This window comes from Drosophila miranda, assembly GCF_003369915.1.
Source record: "Drosophila miranda strain MSH22 chromosome Y unlocalized genomic scaffold, D.miranda_PacBio2.1 Contig_Y1_pilon, whole genome shotgun sequence".
Taxonomy (NCBI): domain Eukaryota; kingdom Metazoa; phylum Arthropoda; class Insecta; order Diptera; family Drosophilidae; genus Drosophila; species Drosophila miranda.
In genome coordinates, this window is record NW_022881603.1 from 32540003 (window position 1) to 32563983 (window position 23981).

The window sequence follows — 23981 nt, forward strand, 5'->3', positions numbered from 1 at the left end:
CGTTGTGAGTTGCTGCGGACACCGCAACTCTACATTTATACCCGATACTAAGTCAGTATGGCTCTCCTCCGGCAGACGCCGCTAATATTAAACGACACGACAAAGAGTGCGTGCGAGAGAGACAGAAAATCAGTCTGAGCGTGACGTCGGGCGATGCGTAGCCACTGCAAATTGATTTGTTCCTATTGGCTATAAAAATGATCCGATCTGATCCAGATTCAGGAATCTGATAGATATGGTCCTTATCTATGATTCTGCGTTTTTAGTTTTTTCGTATCTTCAATATTGTGGATGCCACAGATTTTCGCTCTTTGTGGGGGCGGAAGTGGGCGGGGCAAAGTTTTGAAATATTCTTGTAGCAGTGACATATCACAGAAGTCTGGATCCAAAACATCGTTGCTCTACCTCTTATAGTCTTTGAGCACTAGGCGCTGAAGGGGACGGACAGACGGACGGACGGACAGACGGACAGACGGACGGACGGACAGACGGACAGACAGACATGGCTCAATCGACTCGGCTATTGATGCTCATCAAGAATATATATACTTTGTGGGGTCGGAAACGATTCCTTCTGGACGTTACACACATCCACTTTTACCACAAATCTAATATACCTCAATACTCATTTTGAGTATCGGGTATAAAAAGTTCATATCTGATTTCCCCTCTTCTTGCAGACTGTTCGAAGTATGCCAGTTTCTGGAGCGCGACGGACAACTAATGATTCTTCTGGTCTTTGAGCACCTGAAGCAGGATTTGTCTGACCTCATCGAACGCCTGCCCAAATCAGGCATGTGCCCCACCACAATCCAGGTGATTACGCATAATACCTTCATTAGTCAAACTGTGTAACCAAACGATCCCATCTGGCAGCATCTGTCGCGGGAGCTCCTGACCGGCGTGGACTTTCTGCACTCGCATCGCATCATCCACCGCGATCTGAAACCGCAGAATCTGCTAGTTTCCGCTCAGGGCCATCTGAAGATTGCCGATTTTGGTCTGGCCAAAACATACAACTCCGAAATGAAGCTGACATCAGTGGTTGTTACGCTGTGGTATCGCGCTCCCGAGGTACTTCTTATCCAGCCCTACAACAGTTCCGTGGATCTCTGGAGTGCCGCCTGCATAATCTTTGAGATGTTCAACCGGAAGGCTCTGTTCCCGGGCACATCAGAGAAGAACCAGCTGGATCGTATATTCGAGTATGTATCGAATTAAATGTGTATCAAGTTTATATCTAAATCTCTGTTGTTTCCATCTCTCCCCTGTAGGCTGACGGGCCGACCCACAGATCAGCAATGGCCCAAAACCATCTCTGTGGCACGGGAGCATTTCCCTCACCGCCTTCCCAAGCGGCCACGTGACTTTTGCCCCAACCTGTGCGAGTTCTCCGATGACCTGTTGAATGTACCTTTGTGTGTTGCTCTCTCCGTCTGGATAAACATACTAATCTATGCCCTCCTCCATGTCCTTCATCCAGCAAATGCTGTCGTACGACATAAACATGCGCCCCTCGGCCCTGGATTGCCTAGAGCACGATTACTTCACGCAGGAGCCGCTTTAAGACAGGGCCACCGATGGGTACAATGGACAGAGCTCCCAGACGTAGTCGGGTGGAGTTCGTACGCATTGGATGGCCGCAACCAGTGTTTTGTTCTTGTCATAATGTTCCTTTAAATGCAGTCCAGCATGTCATTCATTTTCCAGTCTAGGTGTCTTGCCCTGCACCCGGGTCCAGGTCCTAAGGCAGAAGCAGGAGCTGAATGAATACCATACCTTAATATGTTTTTAGTCGTAAGTTAAGTGTGGAACGTGCGCAAAACGTGTAGCCGCAAAATCCCAAAAGTGGAACGATTCTCGGGAAAGATCAGAACAAGTTCAGGAATACATTATACAATTTCAAAATTTTGTACAGCAGCAGAAATAATTCAATATTTATGCCTATGTGCAGAAACTATGTTTGTAAATACACATATGTACATATGTATGTAAGTATACATATATGCATTGATACCTAGATAATTTGTTATAGATCCTATGGACCGTAAATAAAAGTACAGTCCCATAATTAGTGTTGGTCAATATGCATGTATATGTATATGCACTCACAAGGAGATCAGAATCAGGCCAGGCCAACGAGTATATAAAAGACTAGGGGCAGCACCAGATTGTCCACTTGGTCGGTAAACGCCTCCACCATGGCTGAGTTGATGGCTGCGAAAATGGTTGCAAACCACTTGGCCTGTGTCATAGCCAGCAGACCGGTCGCCTCCAGCAACCAGACGGACAGAAGGATGGACATCACGAAGGCGATAGTGCCTTCCAGGGAACGGGAGGAATCTGCAAGAGTTGAAAACGTTGTATTAGTCAGCAGTTCAATGGGAGTGTTCTCCTGTCACTACTCACTTCCCCACATGTTGCGTCCCATCTTGGAGCCCACCACACTGGCCGCGGTGTCGCCCACGCCCACTGCCAGGATGCCCGAGAGAAGGATCAAAGTATCTTTTCCGGAGCAGGGGCAAGGAGTCAGCCATAGGGGCATGGAGCATCCAATAAGCAGGCAGAACGGGGTCAGCGCCAGACCCCCAGCGTCCTTTTCATCCCGGAACGAGTGGAAAGCGTCGGTCAGCCTGTCCGAAAATGGAGGAATCTCTAGCAGTCGCATCAGCTCCAGGACCACAAATGCCGCCAGCGCTATGCCCGTGGCTAAGTACAGTAGAGTGCACTGAAAGAGCACTCCTGGAACGAAGACAAGCACTATCAACAGGTGGAATATCTTACGGATTCGGGTGTTGGCTTGAACGGTGTGCCGCAGTTGCCAGGTGATGGTGGCGCCGGTCAATAGAACGAGCACCAGGTAGAAGCCTATAATTTGCAGTCGCTTAGGGTTCCTGAAGATGAACTGGAGCAGAGCCACAATAGGCAGAGGACTGGTGACGGGGGCACAGGTGACTGCCACTACGAGGAGGCCCAGCAACAGGTAGAAAGGAATAGGCCCACGCAGTCGTGGAACTGCGGTCACCAGCACGCAGAGAATGAGCAGCCACATCAAAGCATTCTGTGAAAGAGTGGGCTCTGATTCTGATTAGACATGATTAGATGTGGATGAATGATCACCTAAACCCACCAGCATTATAAGATTAAGTCGGTCAAAATCACTAAAGGTCTTGGCATCCGCGTCCGCGGAGCACAGTTCGTAGAGCCGGTAAGTGGCGCTTATCACGAACAGCATAAGACCTTGGAATAGAATGGAGGCCTCGCCGTAGGTGAAGCACCGTGAGAAGCCACGCATCATGCAGATGTAAAAGTGCTGGTAGCCAGCTATCATCAGGAACCCCGCGAACACAGCAAACAACCGGAAGTGCCCAGGCAGAGGCCGAAACCAAGTGCGGTGAATGTTCCCGGCAGTAGGCTGATGATGCATTTGGCCAGTATGCTCGTGTCCGCAAAGAAGTACACGAAGAAGCAGAGTGTCTCCACGCACATGCCAGCGGCTGTCACCGTCAACATCAGATGGAGATGGACCTGCTCCTTGCAGGTCGGAGCGTTTAGAAAGCGCGAGGCCAAGGCCAGCGGCATCAGAAAGCACATCCAACCGCCACTCGACGCCCAGGGCCTGTTCGTCCAGTGGATTGGTGATAAGATAAGATTAAGTAGAGCGTCATTAACACTCAACTGGGAACTTTGCACTTTGACTCACCTGGGCAGCATGACATTGTCTCGCTTGGCGGTGGTGGAGTCGTGGACCCTGCTGCTGTGGTGTCTATCCAAATGCTCGTAATCGCTGGAATTGCTCTCCGTTGTGGCGCCGGAGGACAGGTCCGATTCGGAATGTTCTGTTTCGCTGATTGAGCGTCGCATTGTCGCTTGTTTTATTTGTTTCTCAGCTTAAAGCATACTTCTAAGTGCCAAATGTTTGTTTTTTCTTGGACGCCCATCGGCCCGCGGATATATGGCCTGACCCTCAGAAATATACCAAAATATACCGCATTTTCAAAATATACAGTAAATATACTGACGAACTCAAGCTCTATAATCCATATTCCTCGTTTTTGATATTCCGTGGAATATTAATAGCTATCTATATCTCTCAGCCCTACCCACATAATTTTATACGATTTATGAATCAATTTTTTACTAACTGGCTTACTCTAAATACTTGCTTTTGCAGCAGAGACTAAATTTTTGCCTGGGATGACAAACATTTTCTCAATTCTATAATATCCTTTCCTAGGGTATGCATTGTTGCTTGCATTTTTCCGCAACATGGAACGCGATTATTGCTTTCCGTCAATGAAAATTATGGCAGGAAACGGCTGCGACAGAATGTCAGGATGCGTCGTGTTAATATTCCCCAATAATTGGTAATATTCACCCTAAGTCGATGTCCAAATATAGTAATTTAAGAACATAATTTAAAAGTATGGAATGGGACTCATTGTTGTCAACCGGTTATTACCGATTCAAATAAATACTGAAATATACGGTATTATTTTCAAAATATACCGACGTATTTTTGATATTCTGGCGAATATTACTAGCTAAATAGAACCCTCAGGCCTGCCCACATAATTTTATCCGACTAATGAATCAGATTTCTACTCGACTGGTTTATTTTAAATACTTGCTTTTATTTGATTTTTCCCAAATATCAAACAAATAAAACGTAAGAGATTATCTATATAATGTGTTTGTACAAAAATTGTGTGTACACACTTGCAACCATGGTCGATCTATCGGCCTAGCCCGCCAGATTCGAATCTATCCTTCTTCTTTCTAATCTGTGCGCCCAAAAGTACGCTGACCGCAATTGCCAAAACTATGCATCGTGGGATAGCCGCTCTATATAACGAATGACCCTTTTATATCTTTATTATCATATTGCTGATTTTGCATTGCTTTATATGAATATAAAACTTGATCAAAATGGAAAGACATGATGCGAGATGTGGATGCGATGCGAAGTAAAGCAACTAAAATTTTGTTGTAATGATTAGCTCAGTACGATGAGAAGGTGGGTCGGCGGAACGTGTATATACGTTTCACAAGAAAAGTCACACGTGCAAAAAGATTGACACACAACTCTATTTAACTTTTGACAGATGTCAGAAACTATCCCAAATAAGACACCTGCGTTCGTGGAAAAAGCTATCACCACTAGGTGAAAAAAGGTTATTGTGCTAAAACAGCTCCAAAATGAAAACTACGAAGTGCACGATATCTACAACCTGGGAATGGGTAGAAAGTACGGTCAATATTCCATTCTATTTTTTCCAGACCGTTTTCCACCGTCTACTTCGTCAGTTCGCCCTCGTCTGTACCGTCAGCTAGTGTTGGCTCGGTGCAGATTATAAATGTTTATAGAATTTTAATAAAAAAATGGAATATTTTGTTGAATAAAATAAAGATAAAAAAGAAATAGCAAGAGAGAAATAAGAAGCAAAGGAGGCGAAGGAGAATTGATTCAATAAAAAAAAAGGTACAGAGGAAGCTCACCAGACCACCGACTGTTTCGTCTACAATCCGGCCTGTTGCCTCGACGCCTATCCGGCTTCTGAATGCTGCGATGCCGAAATTAATAAATGCAGTGGCTGATTTACTATGGATATAACAAGGTCGAAATAATTATAGTCATAAAATCAAAATCAAAATCAACAGAAATAAAATGTAAAAACATTTTGTTTAGCTTTATAACATTGTTATTTAAAAAAAAAGCGCCGATAAGTTGCGCTTATCGCACAAAAATCCCGATATTTTTTCGCAAGCCTGGAGGGATTTTTCATCGCAACACTGTCCATTTCATTACGTTTTATTTCTGACCTTCTTTGCTCAAACCTTATTTTAGGCACAATAAAATTAAATTAAGCATTTAAAGCTAGCTAATCTTCTAGAAAATTGATTCATCTTGTTATGATCCGCCTCTTTGCCACCCTGGCCTATCGTTCCCAGCTAGCTCACGGGGAAGTCAGGGGTGCTTCCGACCCGATAAGCCAGGGGACGGATTGAACAAAACAAAAAACAAAAAAAAAACATACAAAAAAAACAAATCTAATTTATAGGACAGACTTGTTTTTCGTTGGCACTTTCGTCAGCGGGGATAGTTGGTTTCGTTATCCCTAGCAGGGTCCCACCCTTCCTTGAGCGCCACCTTTTGAATCCGCTCCCTTTTCATATTCAGGGTCCCGCTCTTCTTCTCGCTCTCGTCCCACCCAACTACCGTTTTCTATTCACTCATGATTCTTTTCAAATTTTCATTTTTATATCCATTATATTTTCTTATTTAACTTGAACATTATTAATTAATAATCTAGGTTTATATAAAGGAAACAAATACTAACACAAAAATACTAACAACAAAATAAACCCTATTTCGGCCGAATTGGCAGCCCCCTTTGATAGAAGTTGTTGCTTCCTGATGCTTGCTGATGTTTACGTTTGATCGTGGTGTTTTTTTATATGATCGTGATATATTGTTTAATTGTGGGTCGGACGGGTGTAGATGTGCGAAATGTGGTGATGTTATGTGATGTGTTATGAATGAGGGTATACATGCGTGGGTTGTGTGTGATGTGGGTGGATGAAGGTGGGTGTGTGTGAATCGTGTGTGTGTATTTCTGCTTTGATGTCCGGATTCTTTCCCCGGGGGGGGGGGCTGGGGTGTGGGGACAGAAACGTGTCTCCAGTCGGTGCTCCGCTGACGGTTCCTTGGTGCCGGTGCTCCGCTGACGGTTCTCGCATCAGTTTTCCGGCCTGGCCAGTACCGGGATGCTGCTGCCGATGTCCGCCGCTTCTGCTGATGTTGATGCCTGCCGCTGATGTCTTGGTGGGATCGTCGTCTCAACGATCACCGATTTTGTTTCCTTTTTTTCTTTCAGGGCACGTGCGGCCTCCACTATTCTCCACCGGAAACTCTTCCCTTTTCTTCCTCCTCGCCCCGTTTCCTTTTCTCCTTCGCAACTCTGCCACTGCTTCCCAGGATCCACTATAGATGCCGCTGTCTCTTTCTTCTCCAGCCCTGATACCTATCGGCTCTGTCCAAAACCGCCCATAACACCACACTACCGTTTCCAGGATTACTCCGCCGAAACGGGAGTGCCAAGCAGGCGGGCTTTTTCAATTAAGGGGCCCCAAACGTAGGCCATCGCCCACACCCTGAGATTGAGAGTCTCTGGTTCCATCGACTGAGATAGCCGGGCCACTGCTTCAGATCCTTTGCGTGAAACACCCCAATACGTGAGCCTTGCAACTTCTCCAGCTCGTACTCTGTCCGACGAACTTGAAACTGCTGCTGGAGCCCATTTCTCAGATTCGGCCAGTCCGGCATTCCTACCGTCCGAACATGCATCCAGTACCAATCCCTTGCGTGGCCACTGACCAATGTGTGAAAGGCTTTCAACACCTCCGCCCACGGTACCTGGTACGACGTCTGTAGATGCTCCACCCGGAATATGAATTCCGCCACGGGCATCCCCTTTGGATCGCCGTCGAAGCTAAGTCCCCATCTTCGTATCTGCACTTGCTCCTGCCTAGCCTCTCCGAAACTCGGTCGATTCCTGTTAGGGTTTGCTCCTGCGCCCATCCCGTTGAACAGCCACTCCTCCACGGGTCTCTGATCGGCTTGGGTCCTCTGATCGGCCTCCAATGTTCGGTTGTCCACGAACAAGTGCGTTGGATGTGCTTGCTGGTTCGCGGGGGCTTCCTGTTGACCTCCTTCCAGACTGGTTGCATTTGGTCCCCGATTCCTTCCATTCGCATCACTCGCCGTTCGCTCCGCTTTTAACGAACCCACCACAGCGTTGATCTCTCGCATGAACTCTAGCATGTCTGCTTGAATTGACGATCTCAGCGCTTCCATTTGCTGCCCGAGCGACGCTCGGTAGGTCTCCTGTGCTTGGGCTAAGGCTGCGTTCACGGCTGAGCTTAACTCGGACGGTAACACCAGGTCCTTACGGGTTCGCTGTTGACCTCCTACCGCTCCGGCCTCTGGGTCCTCCTGGTACAACCCCGCATGTACGTTTTCCGCCACTTGCGACGGCTCTTCCGGCCTACTGCCGGCTTTACCGTCCTGGGACCGAGTCGTCGGCATGTTGTACGGCTGGTACCTGCGCTGTGCCTCTGGGCTACGCCTTGTCTTTCCCGACCCTTTAAAAATCTCCGGGTCACTCATCAACCAATTTTCCTAACGTACTCCTTTCCTTCGTCTATTCCCTATCTACTTAACTATCTTGGTGATAAATAAATTTGATTGTTTATTATCTGACTACCCTACTCCACTAAACACCTAGTTCCTGGCTAATTAATCCTCAATACCTTCAATCGAAACGAGAAAACAAATAAATAAATAGTGCAATAAATAAATAAGCGAATAATTAATTCCATGTTTAGATAACCAAATAAATAAATCTAAATACATACATCGGTTAATTTAAATCAATAAATTGATAAATCTAAATATCCAAACTGATTCAATCAAATAAATAAACACCTACATCTACAATTAATCGCCTAATTAAATGCCACACTAAATAACTAAATTCTTCCTCTCCCAAACAAAAACTCTTTTTCCGATGACTTGCCTAATGCCTACTTCTAAAATTGCTTCCAAACAATGCTAGCGAGGATCGTCAGTCCTCAAAAAAAAAAATGATTTCCCTTTGGGTTTTCTTGCTTCGGCTTTCCAATAGTAAATCACTAACAAAAAAACATATAATTCCCAAACTGCTTCAGACAAAAATTCACCTTTAATTTGTTTGGTGGGACGAGAGACAACTGCATTAATTGTTTTGCAGGTGAGCGGACCCCCTTCTTTTCCCCTTGCTATTTACCTTCGCTTACTTTTTCTGAGTGCCAACTCCCTTTGCTGTTTCCTCCCTCAGATCACCGTGGATCCCCCAGAATCGGACAACGACGTTAATGCCTCTGGACATAACCCGGACCACGACTCGACAGATCCTCCGGCACCTCTTCCTCTTTTCAGATCCAGACAGCGAGCTCCACGAGTCGGACAACGAGGCTACTACCACCTGGTAATACCTGGACCACAACTCGGGACACACTCTTCCTTTCCTTCTACCTCCGATACATAACTACCATGTCCCTTTTCCTCTCTTCTACTCCTCTCAGCGGCTACGACGGCTAGGATTTATTCCCGGCTCGCGGACCGGCTGAGTTTCGTTCTACCAGGGTTCCATTTTACACCGGGTCTTTAAGACTCGCGTTTAAAATCGATCCCTTCTATTACAATTTGGGCGCCATTTGTTATGATCCGCCTCTTTGCCACCCTGGCCTATCGTTCCCAGCTAGCTCACGGGGAAGTCAGGGGTGCTTCCGACCCGATAAGCCAGGGTACGGATTGAACAAAACAAAAAACAAAAAAAAAACATACAAAAAAAACAAATCTAATTTATAGGACAGACTTGTTTTTCGTTGGCACTTTCGTCAGCGGGGATAGTTGGTTTCGTTATCCCTAGCAGGGTCCCACCCTTCCTTGAGCGCCACCTTTTGAATCCGCTCCCTTTTCATATTCAGGGTCCCGCTCTTCTTCTCGCTCTCGTCCCACCCAACTACCGTTTTCTATTCACTCATGACTCTTTTCAAATTTTCATTTTTATATCCATTATATTTTCTTATTTAACTTGAACATTATTAATTAATAATCTAGGTTTATATAAAGGAAACAAATACTAACACAAAAATACTAACAACAAAATAAACCCTATTTCGGCCGAATTGGCAGCCCCCTTTGATAGAAGTTGTTGCTTCCTGATGCTTGCTGATGTTTACGTTTGATCGTGGTGTTTTTTTATATGATCGTGATATATTGTTTAATTGTGGGTCGGACGGGTGTAGATGTGCGAAATGTGGTGATGTTATGTGATGTGTTATGAATGAGGGTATACATGCGTGGGTTGTGTGTGATGTGGGTGGATGAAGGTGGGTGTGTGTGAATCGTGTGTGTGTATTTCTGCTTTGAAGTCCGGATTCTTTCCCCGGGGGGGGGCTGGTGTGTGGGGACAGAAACGTGTCTCCAGTCGGTGCTCCGCTGACGGTTCCTTGGTGCCGGTGCTCCGCTGACGGTTCTCGCATCAGTTTTCCGGCCTGGCCAGTACCGCGATGCTGCTGCCGATGTCCGCCGCTTCTGCTGATGTTGATGCCTGCCGCTGATGTCTTGGTGGGATCGTCGTCTCAACGATCACCGATTTTGTTTCCTTTTTTTCTTTCAGGTCACGTGCGGCCTCCACTATTCTCCACCGGAAACTCTTCCCTTTTCTTCCTCCTCGCCCCGTTTCCTTTTCTCCTACGCAACTCTGCCACTGCTTCCCAGGATCCACTATAGATGCCGCTGTCTCTTTCTTCTCCAGCCCTGATACCTATCGGCTCTGTCCAAAACCGCCCATAACAATCTATCGGATAAAATTATGTTTTGAGGACTGAAGGTTGTTATGATCCGCCTCTTTGCCACCCTGGCCTATCGTTCCCAGCTAGCTCACTGGGAAGTCAGGGGTGTTTCCGACCCGATAAGCCAGGGGACGGATTGAACAAAACAAAAAAACATACAAAAAAAACAAATCTAATTTATAGGACAGACTTGTCCTCGTTGGCACTTTCGTCAGCGGGGATAGTTGGTTTCGTTATCCCTAGCAGGGTCCCACCCTTCCATGAGCGCCACCTTTTGAATTCGCTCCCTTTTCATATTCAGGGTCCCGCTCTTCTTCTCGCTCTCGTCCCACCCAACTACCGTTTTCTATTCACTCATGACTCTTTTCAAATTTTCATTTTTATATCCACTATATTTTCATATTTAACTTGAACATTATTAATTAATAATCTAGGTTTATATAAAGGAAACAAATACTAACACAAAAATACTAACAACAAAATAAACCCTATTTCGGCCGAATTGGCAGCCCCCTTTGATAAAAGTTGTTGCTTCCTGATGCTTGCTGATGTTTACGTTTGATCGTGGTGTTTTTTTATATGATCGTGATATATTGTTTAATTGTGGGTCGGACGGGTGTAGATGTGCGAAATGTGGTGATGTTATGTGATGTGTTATGCATGAGGGTATACATGCGTGGGTTGTGTGTGATGTGGGTGGATGAAGGTGGGTGTGTGTGAATCGTGTGTGTGTATTTCTGCTTTGAAGTCCGGATTCTTTCCCCGGGGGGGGGGGCTGGTGTGTGGGGACAGAAACGTGTCTCCAGTCGGTGCTCCGCTGACGGTTCCTTGGTGCCGGTGCTCCGCGGACGGTTCTCGCATCAGTTTTCCGGCCTGGCCAGTACCGGGATGCTGCTGCCGATGTCCGCCGCTTCTGCTGATGTTGATGCCTGCCGCTGCTGTTTTGTTGGGATCGTCGTCTCAACGATCACCGATTTTGTTTCCTTTTTTTCTTTCAGGGCACGTGCGGCCTCCACTATTCTCCACCGGAAACTCTCTCTTTTCTTCCTCCTCGCCCCGTTTCCTTTTCTCCTACGCAACTCTGCCACTGCTTCCCAGGATCCAATATAGATGCCGCTGTCTCTTTCTTCTCCAGCCCTGATACCTATCGGCTCTGTCCAAAACCGCCCATAACACCACACTACCGTTTCCAGGATTACTCCGCCGAAACGGGAGTGCCAAGCAGGCGGGCTTTTTCAATTAAGGGGCCCCAAACGTAGGCCATCGCCCACACCCTGAGATTGAGAGTCTCTGGCTCCATCGACTGAGATGCCTGGGCTACTGCTTCAGATCCTTTGCGTGAAACACCCCAATACGTGAGCCTTGCAACGTCTCCAGCTCGTACAGACTGTTGCCCATACTCCGGATCACTCGGCACTTGACGTATTTTGGGCTGAACTTCGCGTTGATGTTGTTTTTAAATTTGCTCAACACGAAATTCCGCTTATATATCTCCTGACCCGGTGAGTACCTAATTTCTCGAGCTTTTCGATTATACCTGTTCTTCGCTCTGTTGTAGGCTTCATGAGAGTTTCCTCGGACCTCATCTCGGACTATCTCCATCTTGTCACTCCTCGCCAAGGGTGACATTTAGGGCGCCCAGTCTGCGTGCCAATTTATAATCTCGGCCGCTAGTAAACATGTGCTGCCCAAACAACACAAAGTATGGCGACGTCCCGATACCCGTGTGTATAGCGCTCCTAGCCACACACTGGATCTCCGTCAGCTTCTCGTCCCAGCGCGTGTGATCCTCACTAGCGTATGTCCTTATTGCTGCCAGTACAGTCTGGTTCACTCGTTCGGCCGCGTTCGCCTGCGGTGCATAGTTCCCCGACTTCAGGTGCGTTATGCTTCTCCTATCCAGGAATTGAGAGAATTCAGCTGACACAAATTGCTTTCCATTATCGGTATGCACTATTTCAGGCACGCCAAACTGCGCGAAGACCTCGGCGTGCAAGAATCGGATCACGGCCGAAGACGTCGCCTTAGGCAAAGCCTTCAACCAGACATATCTGGACATGTGATCGAGGACTGTTAGTATGACCACATTGCCACTTCGAGTCCTCGGATATGGACCCAGGAAATCCAGGTACAGTTTTTGAATCGGCCTCTCGGTTCTGGTTTCGGCCCCCATGAGTGGACGGTGAACCTGTGTTGAATGTTTTGTTTCTTTGCAGGTGTTACAATCAGCCACATATGCCTTCACCTGCACGGTCATCCGGGGCCAATAATAGAACTGTCGCAGCCGTCCCAGTGTCCTCGCGATTCCTCCATGCATTGCCACATCGCTGTCTTGAGCCTGTTGGATCAGTGTGCTCGTCAGGGCTTCCGGGATCCATAGCTTCCACGAAAACTCCTCTAATTCCGGCCGGCCAAATTGTGTGCGCTTAAACAGCAGTCCTTCCTCCACCTTCAGGTCTGGGAATTCATCCTCATCGCTCTGGACCGACTCAATTTTTCTTCGGTATTCTTCATCCTCGAATGCTGTGGTGTCGAACTCCAGGAAGTCGATAGCGTCCACGTCAAAGGGACGTGACAGCATATCGGCGACGATATTTTCCTTTCCTTTGCGGTGCTCGATTTCGAAGTCATAAGCCTGGAGAGCCAACGACCACCTGGCTAGCCTCCCATCCAGTGCTTTGAATCGCATGAGCCACTGCAAACTCGCGTGATCTGTTATCACCGTGAATGGCATCAGTTCTACGTATGCACGGAACTTCTCTATGGCTCTTACCGCCGCCAGACACTCCTTCTCTGGCACGCTATAGTTGAGCTGTGCCCCTCTTAGCTTCGCCGAAAAGAATGCGATCGGGTGCTCTGCTCCTTCATCATCCCTCTGGAAGAGAACTGCTCCAATCCCCACGTGGCTCGCATCACACTGGATGAAGAAGTGCTTCTTAAAGTCTGGGTGATGTAGCACGGGGGCACTGGTAAGTGCTTTTTTGAGCTCCTCGAACGATTTTCCTGCCTCCTCCGTCAGCTTAAATTGCCCTTTTCCTTTCAGACAGTCTGTCAGAGGAGCCGAGAGTGCCGAGAAATTTCGGATAAACCGCCGATACCAGCCAGCTGTCCCCAAAAATCTCCGGATTTGTCTCACGTTCCTTGGCATTGGTATTTGGGTGATCGCCTGTACTTTCTCCGGATCTGTCCTAAGTGCGCCGTCGCCTACGATGTACCCTAAATACTTTAAATATTTATAGCCGAATTTCGATTTCTTTCTTCCAATTGTCAGGTTTGCCTCCTTGAGACACTTGGCCACTTCCTCTAATAGGTGTATATGCTCCTCAAACGTCCGGGAAATAACTAGTAGATCGTCTAAGTATACAAAGACATGGCTTCGGAGTCGTTGTGGAATTACTCGATCCATCAACCGACACAGCCGTTTGGCTGCATTGCACAACCCGAAGGGCATCGATTTAAATTGATAGAGTGGTCTGCCCGGCACCGTGAATGCTGTGTACATCCGACTTTCAGGCTCCAGCTCTATCTGCCAAAATGCGTGCTTTAAATCGATGCTGCTGATGTACACCGTATCCTCTACGCGGCTCAGAATTGACTCGATGCTCTGCAGCGGGTAAGCATCCTTCACGGTTAATTTGTTTAGTTTCCGCGCATCCAGACACAATCGGTTTTTTCCCGGCTTACGTACCAGCGTCACGCGGTTGCTCCACGGGCTCTCGCTGGTTTCGATGACTCCGAGGCGCAACATCTCGTCCACCTCGGCAAACAACAGCTCTTGCACCGCGGGAGACACCGGGTAGAATCGCTCCTTTACGGGTACGGCTCCCTCGATTAATTGAATTTCGTGCCTTTCGAGCGTCGTTCTTCCCAAACCATGTGTGTCGAATGCCCTGAAGTTGTTCTTCACCTGGTCCAGACGTGTCTGCTGCGTGTGCGTCAATTCGTGCGGTTCCGTTGGTCTACTCCTAGTCAGCACCTCAGCATCAATTTCGGCTAATTCCTTGTGTCGTTCTAGGCCTACTATATGCGGAGCCAGACCAAACTTCCGCCAGAAATCGACCCCTAGGTACAGCGGTTGTTTCAGCGAGGGACACAGGAACAACTCCATAGTCTGCTTCTGGCCTCCATACGTCATTACTGTCGACACATGTCCCAGTATTTTATGAGGAGTGCCGCCCGCTGTTTGTACTGAGAATTTCTTTATGCCTTGAAGTTTCAGCTCCAATTCTCCTATCAGTTCCAGGCCACCTTTCCCCAGAAGGCTCACCGATGCCCCTGTATCCAGTAGTCCCATCAGCGTCCTCGGGCCCAACTTCACTCGTGCGAATGGCCTGTCATCCTGACGAATTGCCGAGTGGACTGCAGCACACACCTGGAGCCGCCTTCTCTTTCGCCCCTGAAACCTGTCCCGAGCCCGCTGTGCTCTGACTGCTCCCGTTCGGATACTCTCATCGAGTTCGTCCCCCATTATCCGATTCCTGGCCTGTTCGTACTGCCGCTGTCTTTCCTTTATCGGCTTGCGCTCGGACCATCTAGCTTCGGGTAATACCGCTTGGTTAACCTTATATATGGTAGTATAAATATTCTTATTGCTACTTCTTTCCTTAGGGGTATCTAATTTAACGTTGGAGGGCCTATCTATTGGCTGCTTCGCGGCGACGTGGAACTCGACTCCTCCAATTGCGTCGTGCTCCTTTTCGCGTTTCCCGGCCGACATTTAGGACATTTAGGGAGGATGACCCCGGCCAGCCCGCACTTGTAGCAGAACAGGTTACGTACGGCCGACTCACACTCAAAATAGGTGTGACCCGGCTGAGCGCAATTCCAGCACTTCAGCTGGGTGCGGTCGCCTCCGGATTCCCTCGTCCTATGGACAGCATCCAATGCCTCGGTCTGTTCCTCCGGGTCGTGAGTGTTCGCATCCAATTCATGTACTTTGTGATCTTCCCTGCGCCTACTACCCCCATGGTCTGGACCGCTCCTTGTCCATCGCGTCGCCAGCAGTTTCTCGGCGTCCGCACACTCTTCTCGCAGCTTCTGGAGATTTGGTATCTGCATTGGATAAATCACCCTCGAAATTGCATCCCTAATATTGATCTTTATGATCTTTATTAGATCATAATCCGAGAACGGATTCAGCAATCTCGACCTCAACACCAACATCTCCTGGATGTACTGGTCCGCCGACTCCCCGTGGCGTTGTCGGCGTTCCCTGAGCTCCTGCTCTCGCTCGAACTCTGTCCGACGAACTTGAAACTGCTGCTGGAGACCATATCTCAGATTCGGCCAGTCCGGCATTCCTACCGTCCGCACATGCATCCAGTACCAATCCCTTGCGTGGCCACTGACCAATGTGTGAAAGGCTTTCAACTCCTCCGCCCACGGTACCTGATACGACGCCTGTAGATGCTCCACCCGGAATGTGAATTCCGCCACGGGCATCCCCTTTGGATCGCCGTCGAAGCTAAGTCCCCATCTTCGTATCTGCACTTGCTCCTGCCTAGCCTCTCCGAAACTCGGTCGATTCCTGTTAGGGTTTGCTCCTGCGCCCATCCCGTTGAACAGCCACTCCTCCACGGGTCTCTGATCGGCTTGGGTCCTCTGATCGGCCTCCAATGTTCGGTTGTCCACGAACAAGTGCGTTGGATGTGCTTGCTGGTTCCCGGGTGCTTCCTGTTGACCTCCTCCCAGACTGGTTGCATTTGATCCCCGATTCCTTCCATTCGCATCACTCGCCGTTCGCTCCGCTTTTAACGAACCCACCACAGCGTTGATCTCTCGCATGAACTCTAGCATGTCTGCTTGCATTGACGATCTCAGCGCTTCCATTTGCTGCCCGAGCGACGCTCGGTAGGTCTCCTGTGCTTGGGCTAAGGCTGCGTTCACGGCTGAGCTTAACTCGGACGGTAACACCAGGTCCTTACGGGTTCGCTGTTGACCTCCTACCGCTCCGGCCTCTGGGTCCTCCTGGTGCAACCCCGCATGTACGTTTTCCGCCACTTGCGACGGCCCTTCCGGCCTACTGCCGGCTTTACCGTCCTGGGACCGAGTCGTCGGCATGTTGTACGGCTGGTACCTGCGCTGTGCCTCTGGGCTACGCCTTGTCTTTCCCGACCCTTTAAAATCTCCGGGTCACTCATCAACCAATTTTCCTAACGTACTCCTTTCCTTCGTCTATTCCCTATCTACTTAACTATCTTGGTGATAAATAAATTGGATTGTTTATTATCTGTTTATTATTATTAGTTCCAGGCTAATTAATCCTCAATACCTTAAATCGTAACGAGAAAACAAATAAATAAATAGTGCAATAAATAAATAAGCGAATAATTAATTCAATGCTTAGATAACCAAATAAATAAATTTAAATACATAAATCGGTTAATTTAAATCAATAAATTGATAAATCTAAATATCTAAATTGATTCAATCAAATAAATAAACACCTACATCTACAATTAATCGCCTAATTAAATGCAACACTAAATAACTAAATACTTCAACTCATCACTCATCAACCAATTTTCCTAACGTACTCCTTTCCTTCGTCTATTCCCTATTTACTTAACTATCTTGGTGATAAATAAATTGGATTGTTTATTATCTGTTTATTATTATTAGTTCCAGGCTAATTAATCCTCAATACCTTCAATCGTAACGAGAAAACAAATAAATAAATAGTGCAATAAATAAATAAGAGAATAATTAATTCAATGCTTAGATAACCAAATAAATAAATTTAAATACATAAATCGGTTAATTTAAATCAATAAATTGATAAATCTAAATATCTAAATTGATTCAATCAAATAAATAAACACCTACATCTACAATTAATCGCCTAATTAAATGCAACACTAAATAACTAAATACTTCCTCTCCCAAACAAAAACTCTTTTTCCGATGACTTGCCTAATGCCTACTTCTAAAATTGCTTTTAAACAATGCTAGCGAGAATCGTCAGTCCTCAAAAAAAAATGATTTCCCTTTGGGTTTTCTTGCTTCGGCTTTCCAATAGTCTGCTAAATCACTAACAAAAAAAAACATATAATTCCCAAACTGCTTCAGACAAAAATTCACCTTTAATTTGTTTGGTGGGACGAGAGACAACTGCATTAATTGTTTTGCAGGTGAGCGGACTCCCTTCTTTTCCCCTTGCTATTTACCTTCGCTTACTTTTTCTAAGTGCCAACTCCCTTCGCTGTTTCCTCCCTCAGATCACCGTGGATCCCCCAGAATCGGACAACGACGTTAATGCCTCTGGACATAACCCGGACCACGACTCGACAGATCCTCCGGAACCTCTTCCTCTTTTCAGATCCAGACAGCGAGCTCCACGAGTCGGACAACGAGGCTACTACCACCTGGTAATACCTGGACCACAACTCGGGACACACACTTCCTTCCCTTCTACCTCCGATACATAACTACCATGTCCATTTTCCTCTCTTCTACTTATCTCAGCGGCTACGACGGCTAGGATTTATTCCCGGCTCGCGGACCGGCTGAGTTTCGTTCTACCCGGGTTCCATTTTACACCGGGTCTTTAAGACTCGCGTTTAAAATCGATCCCTTCTATTACCTTTGGGCGCCATTTGTTATGATCCGCCTCTTTGCCACCCTGGCCTATCGTTCCCAGCTAGCTCACGGGGAAGTCAGGGGTGTTTCCGACCCGATAAGCCAGGGGACGGATTGAACAAAACAAAAAAACATACAAAAAAAACAAATCTAATTTATAGGACAGACTTGTCCTCGTTGGCACTTTCGTCAGCGGGGATAGTTGGTTTCGTTATCCCTAGCAGGGTCCCACCCTTCCATGAGCGCCACCTTTTGAATTCGCTCCCTTTTCATATTCAGGGTCCCGCTCTTCTTCTCGCTCTCGTCCCACCCAACTACCGTTTTCTATTCACTCATGACTCTTTTCAAATTTTCATTTTTATATCCACTATATTTTCATATTTAACTTGAACATTATTAATTAATAATCTAGGTTTATATAAAGGAAACAAATACTAACACAAAAATACTAACAACAAAATAAACCCTATTTCGGCCGAATTGGCAGCCCCCTTTGATAAAAGTTGTTGCTTCCTGATGCTTGCTGATGTTTACGTTTGATCGTGGGGTTTTTTTATATGATCGTGATATATTGTTTAATTGTGGGTCGGACGGGTGTAGATGTGCGAAATGTGGTGATGTTATGTGATGTGTTATGAATGAGGGTATACATGCGTGGGTTGTGTGTGATGTGGGTGGATGAAGGGGGGTGTGTGTGAATCGTGTGTGTGTATTTCTGCTTTGAAGTCCGGATTCTTTCCCCGGGGGGGGGGGCTGGTGTGGGGGGACAGAAACGTGTCTCCAGCCGGTGCTCCGCTGACGGTTCCTTGGTGCCGGTGCTCCGCGGACGGTTCTCGCATCAGTTTTCCGGCCTGGCCAGTACCGGGATGCTGCTGCCGATGTCCGCCGCTTCTGCTGATGTTGATGCCTGCCGCTGATGTCTTGGTGGGATCGTCGTCTCAACGATCACCGATTTTGTTTCCTTTTTTTCTTTCAGGGCACGTGCGGCCTCCACTATTCTCCACCGGAAACTCTCTCTTTTCTTCCTCCTCGCCCCGTTTCCTTTTCTCCTACGCAACTCTGCCACTGCTTCCCAGGATCCAATATAGATGCCGCTGTCTCTTTCTTCTCCAGCCCTGATACCTATCGGCTCTGTCCAAAACCGCCCATAACAAGGTCTTAGCTAATCTTAAGTCGAATTAAGTCAGCATGATTCGTGATTAAATATTTTTATAGCACTTTAGGTGAAAAATATCGTGGTCTTTTTTTATATAAAGATGAAGGACATGCAAGAGTAAATATTATTTTTTGTCTAGTTCAAGTTATTATCAGTTTAAATAAAGGGGGTTTAAGTGGGCTAAGTACGTTTTTTATCAGACGGTCAGACTTCTGCTCTCTTCTGAAACGAAAAAATGAGTCGTTATTTTTTAATGGGCCTTAAAAACGGGTATGGACAACAAACAAAAACAGCCAAGGCAAATTGCAAGGTTCGTACCAACCTTACCTCGGCGTTGTTGACAAACAATATACCTTGAAGTCAAAAGGGTGACTTTATCCTTTTATCCTCTTTTTTCTCGTTTTTATAAGCAAAAATACCATGTAGGTAACAAAAGGGGTTGATGAATTATTCGTCTAATAATTTTAATGTGTCATATTGATAAATCGTTCACTCTTTCTTGCGACGAAAAATTGAGTCGTAATTTAAAATGGGCTATAAAAAAGGGTAAGGACAAGGGGCAAAAACAGCCAAGACAAATGTCGAGGTTCGCGTGTGATGAAAATATTAAGCAAAAGTGGATTTCAGCTTGCATGCGGTTGCATTTTCAGGGCCGTTTTGCCTGCTGTTCATACCCTTTTTTTTCTTCCATTATGTGTATATATATACTGAATATATACTGAAAATATACTGAATGCGAGTACGCGTTGACAATAAATCGAAAACTATAGAGGTGCTACCGTTAAAATCGTTAAAAGTCAAACCCAAACACACAGACAACGCGAAGACCACGAAGCAAGTGGATAGTGGAGTAGGCAAAAGTGAAAGAGAAAATAGAGAGAACGCGAAACGTAACGCAACAAGGCAATAAACAGTGAGTAAAGCAACCGCTGAAACGACGTGCGACGCGTCGAAATGTGAGTTCCTGCGTGTTTGTGTGTTTTTTTTTTTTTTTTTTTTTTTGTTGTGTGACTACAGGAAAGCTTCATGCCGACTCAGACGAAGCCGAAGTGAGGGACTCTAACCGCTCTAAAACCAACCACACCTATCCCGGATCCCGGCGGTACTGTCGCGAGATATTACTTCGCCGGGGGGAGATGCCCGTAGGGCTCTTCTCTTAATAATCTCCTTTATCCTTTATCTCCTTGCATTGCGTGCTCTTTCTTCGCGACGCAGTTTGGTAGCCATAGTTACGGCCATGAATCTAATCGAGGCCCAGTTTCCTTCCGACTCCAGCAGGCATTCTGCCAGGTTTGACACCGCTGGCATTCTTCCAAGCTTGTTGCTTAGATCCTCTCGTTCATGCCGAAATCTTGGACATTCGAAGAAGCAGGGCTCTGCGTCTTCGATGACCCCTGCGCAGACCACGCAGAAGGGGTCGTCCTCGTGCTTAAACCTATGCAGGTAGGCTTTAAAGCAACCGTGTCCTGTCAGCAGTTGTGTCAGGTGATACTCCACTTGTCCATGGCTACGGTTCAGCCAACTCTTCAGGTCTGGGATTAGCCTATGGGTCCATCGCCCTTTGCTGCTGTTATCCCACGAATCTTGCCATTGCAGGATTGTGCGCTGCCTTAAGGCACCTCTGGTGTCCTGGTCCGTAGTCCCCAGGGTTCGCTGTGCCCTGATTCCTGCGGCTTCTCTTGCCAGCAGATGGATGGGAATCATTCCTGCTACCACAAGTGCGGCGTCTTGGGATACCGTTCTGAATGCGCAACACACCCTCAGGGCACACAGCCTCTGGACTGCGTTGCATTCTCGGGCATATGTTTTATGCTTCATTGCATCAACCCATATTGGTGCAGCGTACATTAGCGTTGAGCCAACTACGCTCGCTAGTAGCTTTCGCCTTGGCTGTTTCGACTTTTTTTTTTTTTTTTTTTTTTTTTTTTAAACTCCATTTAATTGCTTGTATTTACAACTTATTTTATACTTAAAGCAAACTATATTAAAGCTTAGGCCATGAAAGCACAACATGTGTCGAACGGTAGTGAAGCAATGCTTCCCACATGTGCAGGCTTCGTTTAGACTAACTGGACTCTTGTCTGGTGCTCAACAGCGCGCAGTTCCCTCATAATGGTCGCCGCGAAGCAGCTCGTCGCCTCCCAGTTTTCCGGGGACAAGAGCATGCACGGCACCAAGCTCTGCTTGACTACGGCTCCACCCAGCGCTTCTTCTAGCCGCTGGCGCTGCGCTGCGAACCTGCCACACGAAAATATCGCATGCTCGGCATCCTCCTCCACGTAGTGCCCGCACCAAGAGCATTCTGCGGAGTCCGCGTGCCCGAAGCGATGAAGGTAGCTTCGGAAGCAGCCGTGACCACTGAGGAGCTGAGTCAGGTAAAAGTTGACCTGCCCGTGCTTCCTGCTTACCCACGCGTCGATGGACGGGATAAGCTGGTGGGTCCAACGCCCCTTAGTGGTCGTGTCCCAGCGCTGTTGCCACCTTCTGAGACTCTCCTGTTTGCACGCCATGCGTACCTGCCTTTTCGCCGCCGCGTCCATTCCTCTGCCATGTGTTTCCTGGTAGTATGTGGACCGTTCATCCGCCAGGAATTCCAGGGGTGCTATGCCCGCGATCACGTGTGCTGCCTCGTCCGAGACCGTTCGGAAGGCACTGGTGATCCGAATCGAAGAGAGGCGGTGCGTGGCTGCCAGACCCCGTGCGTAGCTCGCTGTTCGAAGGGCCTTTGCCCAGATTGGCGCCGCATATAGCATCACCGATCTCGTGACACTCGTTAGCAGTTGTCGCCGCCATTGCTTTGGTCCTCGGGTGTTCAGCATTAGCCTCGAGAGCGCACCGTTGGTGGTCGCCGCCTTCGTGCCCATGTAGGCCAAGTGCTCCCGAAAGCAGAGGCGTGTGTCCACCAGGACACCAAGGTATTTGATAGCGCGCTTAGACGAAACCGGGGTACCTGCCACTGAGATGTTGGCCGTCTCGACTTTCTTCCGGCTGGATACCAGCACTGCCTCTGTTTTGTGGGGTGCGAGTTCGAGCCCGACCAGGTCCAGCCACTGTTGAATGCGCGCTATCGTTTGGTTGCAGGTCGTTTCCACGACTGACAGGTCTTTTGCCACCACTAGGACAGCCACATCGTCTGCAAAACCCACCATGTGTACTCCGTGGGGGAGGCTGAGTCGCAAGATGCCGTCATACATTGCGTTCCACAGAGTGGGGCCAAGCACTGAACCCTGCGGGACGCCTGCCGATACCTCGTATTCCTCCGTGCCAGCCTGCGTGTCGTACAAAAGCAGCCTTCTCTCAAAGTAGCTTTGTACCATCCGCTGCAGGTACCTGGGTGTGTCGAAACTCTCCAGCGCCCTTAGGATGCAGCTCCACCTCGCCGTGTTGAACGCGTTCTTAATGTCTAGGGTGACTACTAGGCAGTACTCTTTCCCGCCGCCTTTCCACCGAGTGCCGGCAATTGCACCGGAGGCAATGTCCACCACCTTACGAACGGCGTCTATCGTGGATCGGGCCTTGCGAAAGCCGTATTGGTGCGGTGAGAGGTCGCCAGCCTCCGCGATGGAGCGTTCCAGTCGCGCGCAGACCACCTTCTCAAGCAGTTTACCCGCGGTGTCGATCAGGCAGATAGGCCTATACGACGACGCTGTCCCCGGCGGCTTGCCTGGCTTGGGAATAAGCACTAGCTTCTGTATTTTCCACCTCACAGGGAACACTCCTTCCCGAAGGCACTGATTTAGCAGCTTCGCAAAGATGTCCGGACGCGTGGAGAGGGCGAGCAAGAGGGCTCTGTTCGGGATAGAGTCCGGCCCAGGAGCCTTGTTCGGGCTGATGCTCCTGGCTGCGCTTTCGACTTCCTCGAGTGACACCTCCTCGATGTGTGCCTGACTGTGCGGCTGCAGTGTGAGGCAACGGACATCCCCGATGTGGTCAGCCCTGTGCGGAAAGAGTTCCTCCACGATAGATCTTGTCGTGTCGGGGTCCGATGGGGGTGCCTGCCTCTTGGCGCAAAGTTTGTTCGTCACCAACTTGTACGCCCTTCCCCATGGGTCCTGCTCCGCAGAGTCGCATAGCTTGAGAAAGCACTGGCGCTTGCTATCCCTAATGGCCGCCTTGAGGGCCCTTCTGCAGTCCCTAAACGTGGATTGCCATTGCGGAAAGGCAGTGCTTCCGCGCGAACGCTGGTAGCGGCGTCGAGCTTGCATTCCCGGCGTAGCGCGGCAATGTCCTCGTTCCACCAGAACACAGGTTGGTGGTGGCGACCGTAGTGCTTCCTCTGCGCCATGGTGGCATTGCATGCTGCCTCCAGATGCTCCATGACATGGTTGGCCATGCATTCAGCATTTCCATTCGCCGTGAGGTTGGACATAAGCTCCATGAACAGGGCCGTATTGAGCGTTTCGGCGCGATAGCATCTCCATCTGGGCGCAGCTGTCTCTACGCTACACGTCTGTTGGCCTGTGTCCCATATAATTGCCCTGTGGTCGCTCCCTGTGTAGATGTTGCTGATGCTCCAGCCCGATGAATTAAAAAGTGAGCTGCTGACAAATGTAAGGTCGATGACCGATCCTGTTCCTGCTCTGGAGAAGGTATGCTGGTTTCCCTCGTTGAGGAGCGCGATGTCCAGGGGCGCAATGATCTCCAGCAGAGCTCTACCTCTCGCATTCGTCGCCACGCTTCCCCACTCCTCAGCCCACGCGTTGAAGTCCCCTCCAATGGCTATTGGGTGACGTCCTCTAGCATCAGCCGCTAGGTTGTCTAGAGTACCTGCGAACTCGGAGAGCGTCAGGCTTGGGGCAAGGTAGACGCTGTATATCCACACACCTCCGACCTTGGCGCGCACAAA

At 48.2% G+C, this 23981-nt stretch overlaps 1 protein-coding gene, 1 long non-coding RNA gene and 1 pseudogene across 2 annotated transcripts; 2 read left to right on the plus strand and 1 right to left on the minus strand.

Annotated features, from left to right (window-relative positions):
- The first annotated feature begins 680 nt into the window (after positions 1-680).
- On the plus strand, positions 681-2071 carry LOC117191375 (cyclin-dependent kinase 6-like). The gene is made up of 3 exons (XM_033396263.1): positions 681-816; positions 877-1205; positions 1275-2071. The coding sequence occupies exons 1-3, from the start codon at positions 724-726 to the stop codon at positions 1678-1680; spliced, it is 828 nt and encodes a 275-aa protein (XP_033252154.1). The 5' UTR covers positions 681-723; the 3' UTR covers positions 1681-2071.
- On the minus strand, positions 2072-3944 carry LOC117191374 (annotated as a pseudogene).
- A 6462-nt stretch (positions 3945-10406) lies between these two features.
- On the plus strand, positions 10407-19371 carry LOC117192038. Its single transcript, XR_004474168.1, has 2 exons — positions 10407-10439; positions 19135-19371. It is a non-coding gene; the product is annotated as an uncharacterized LOC117192038 (long non-coding RNA).
- The last annotated feature ends 4610 nt before the right edge of the window (positions 19372-23981 follow it).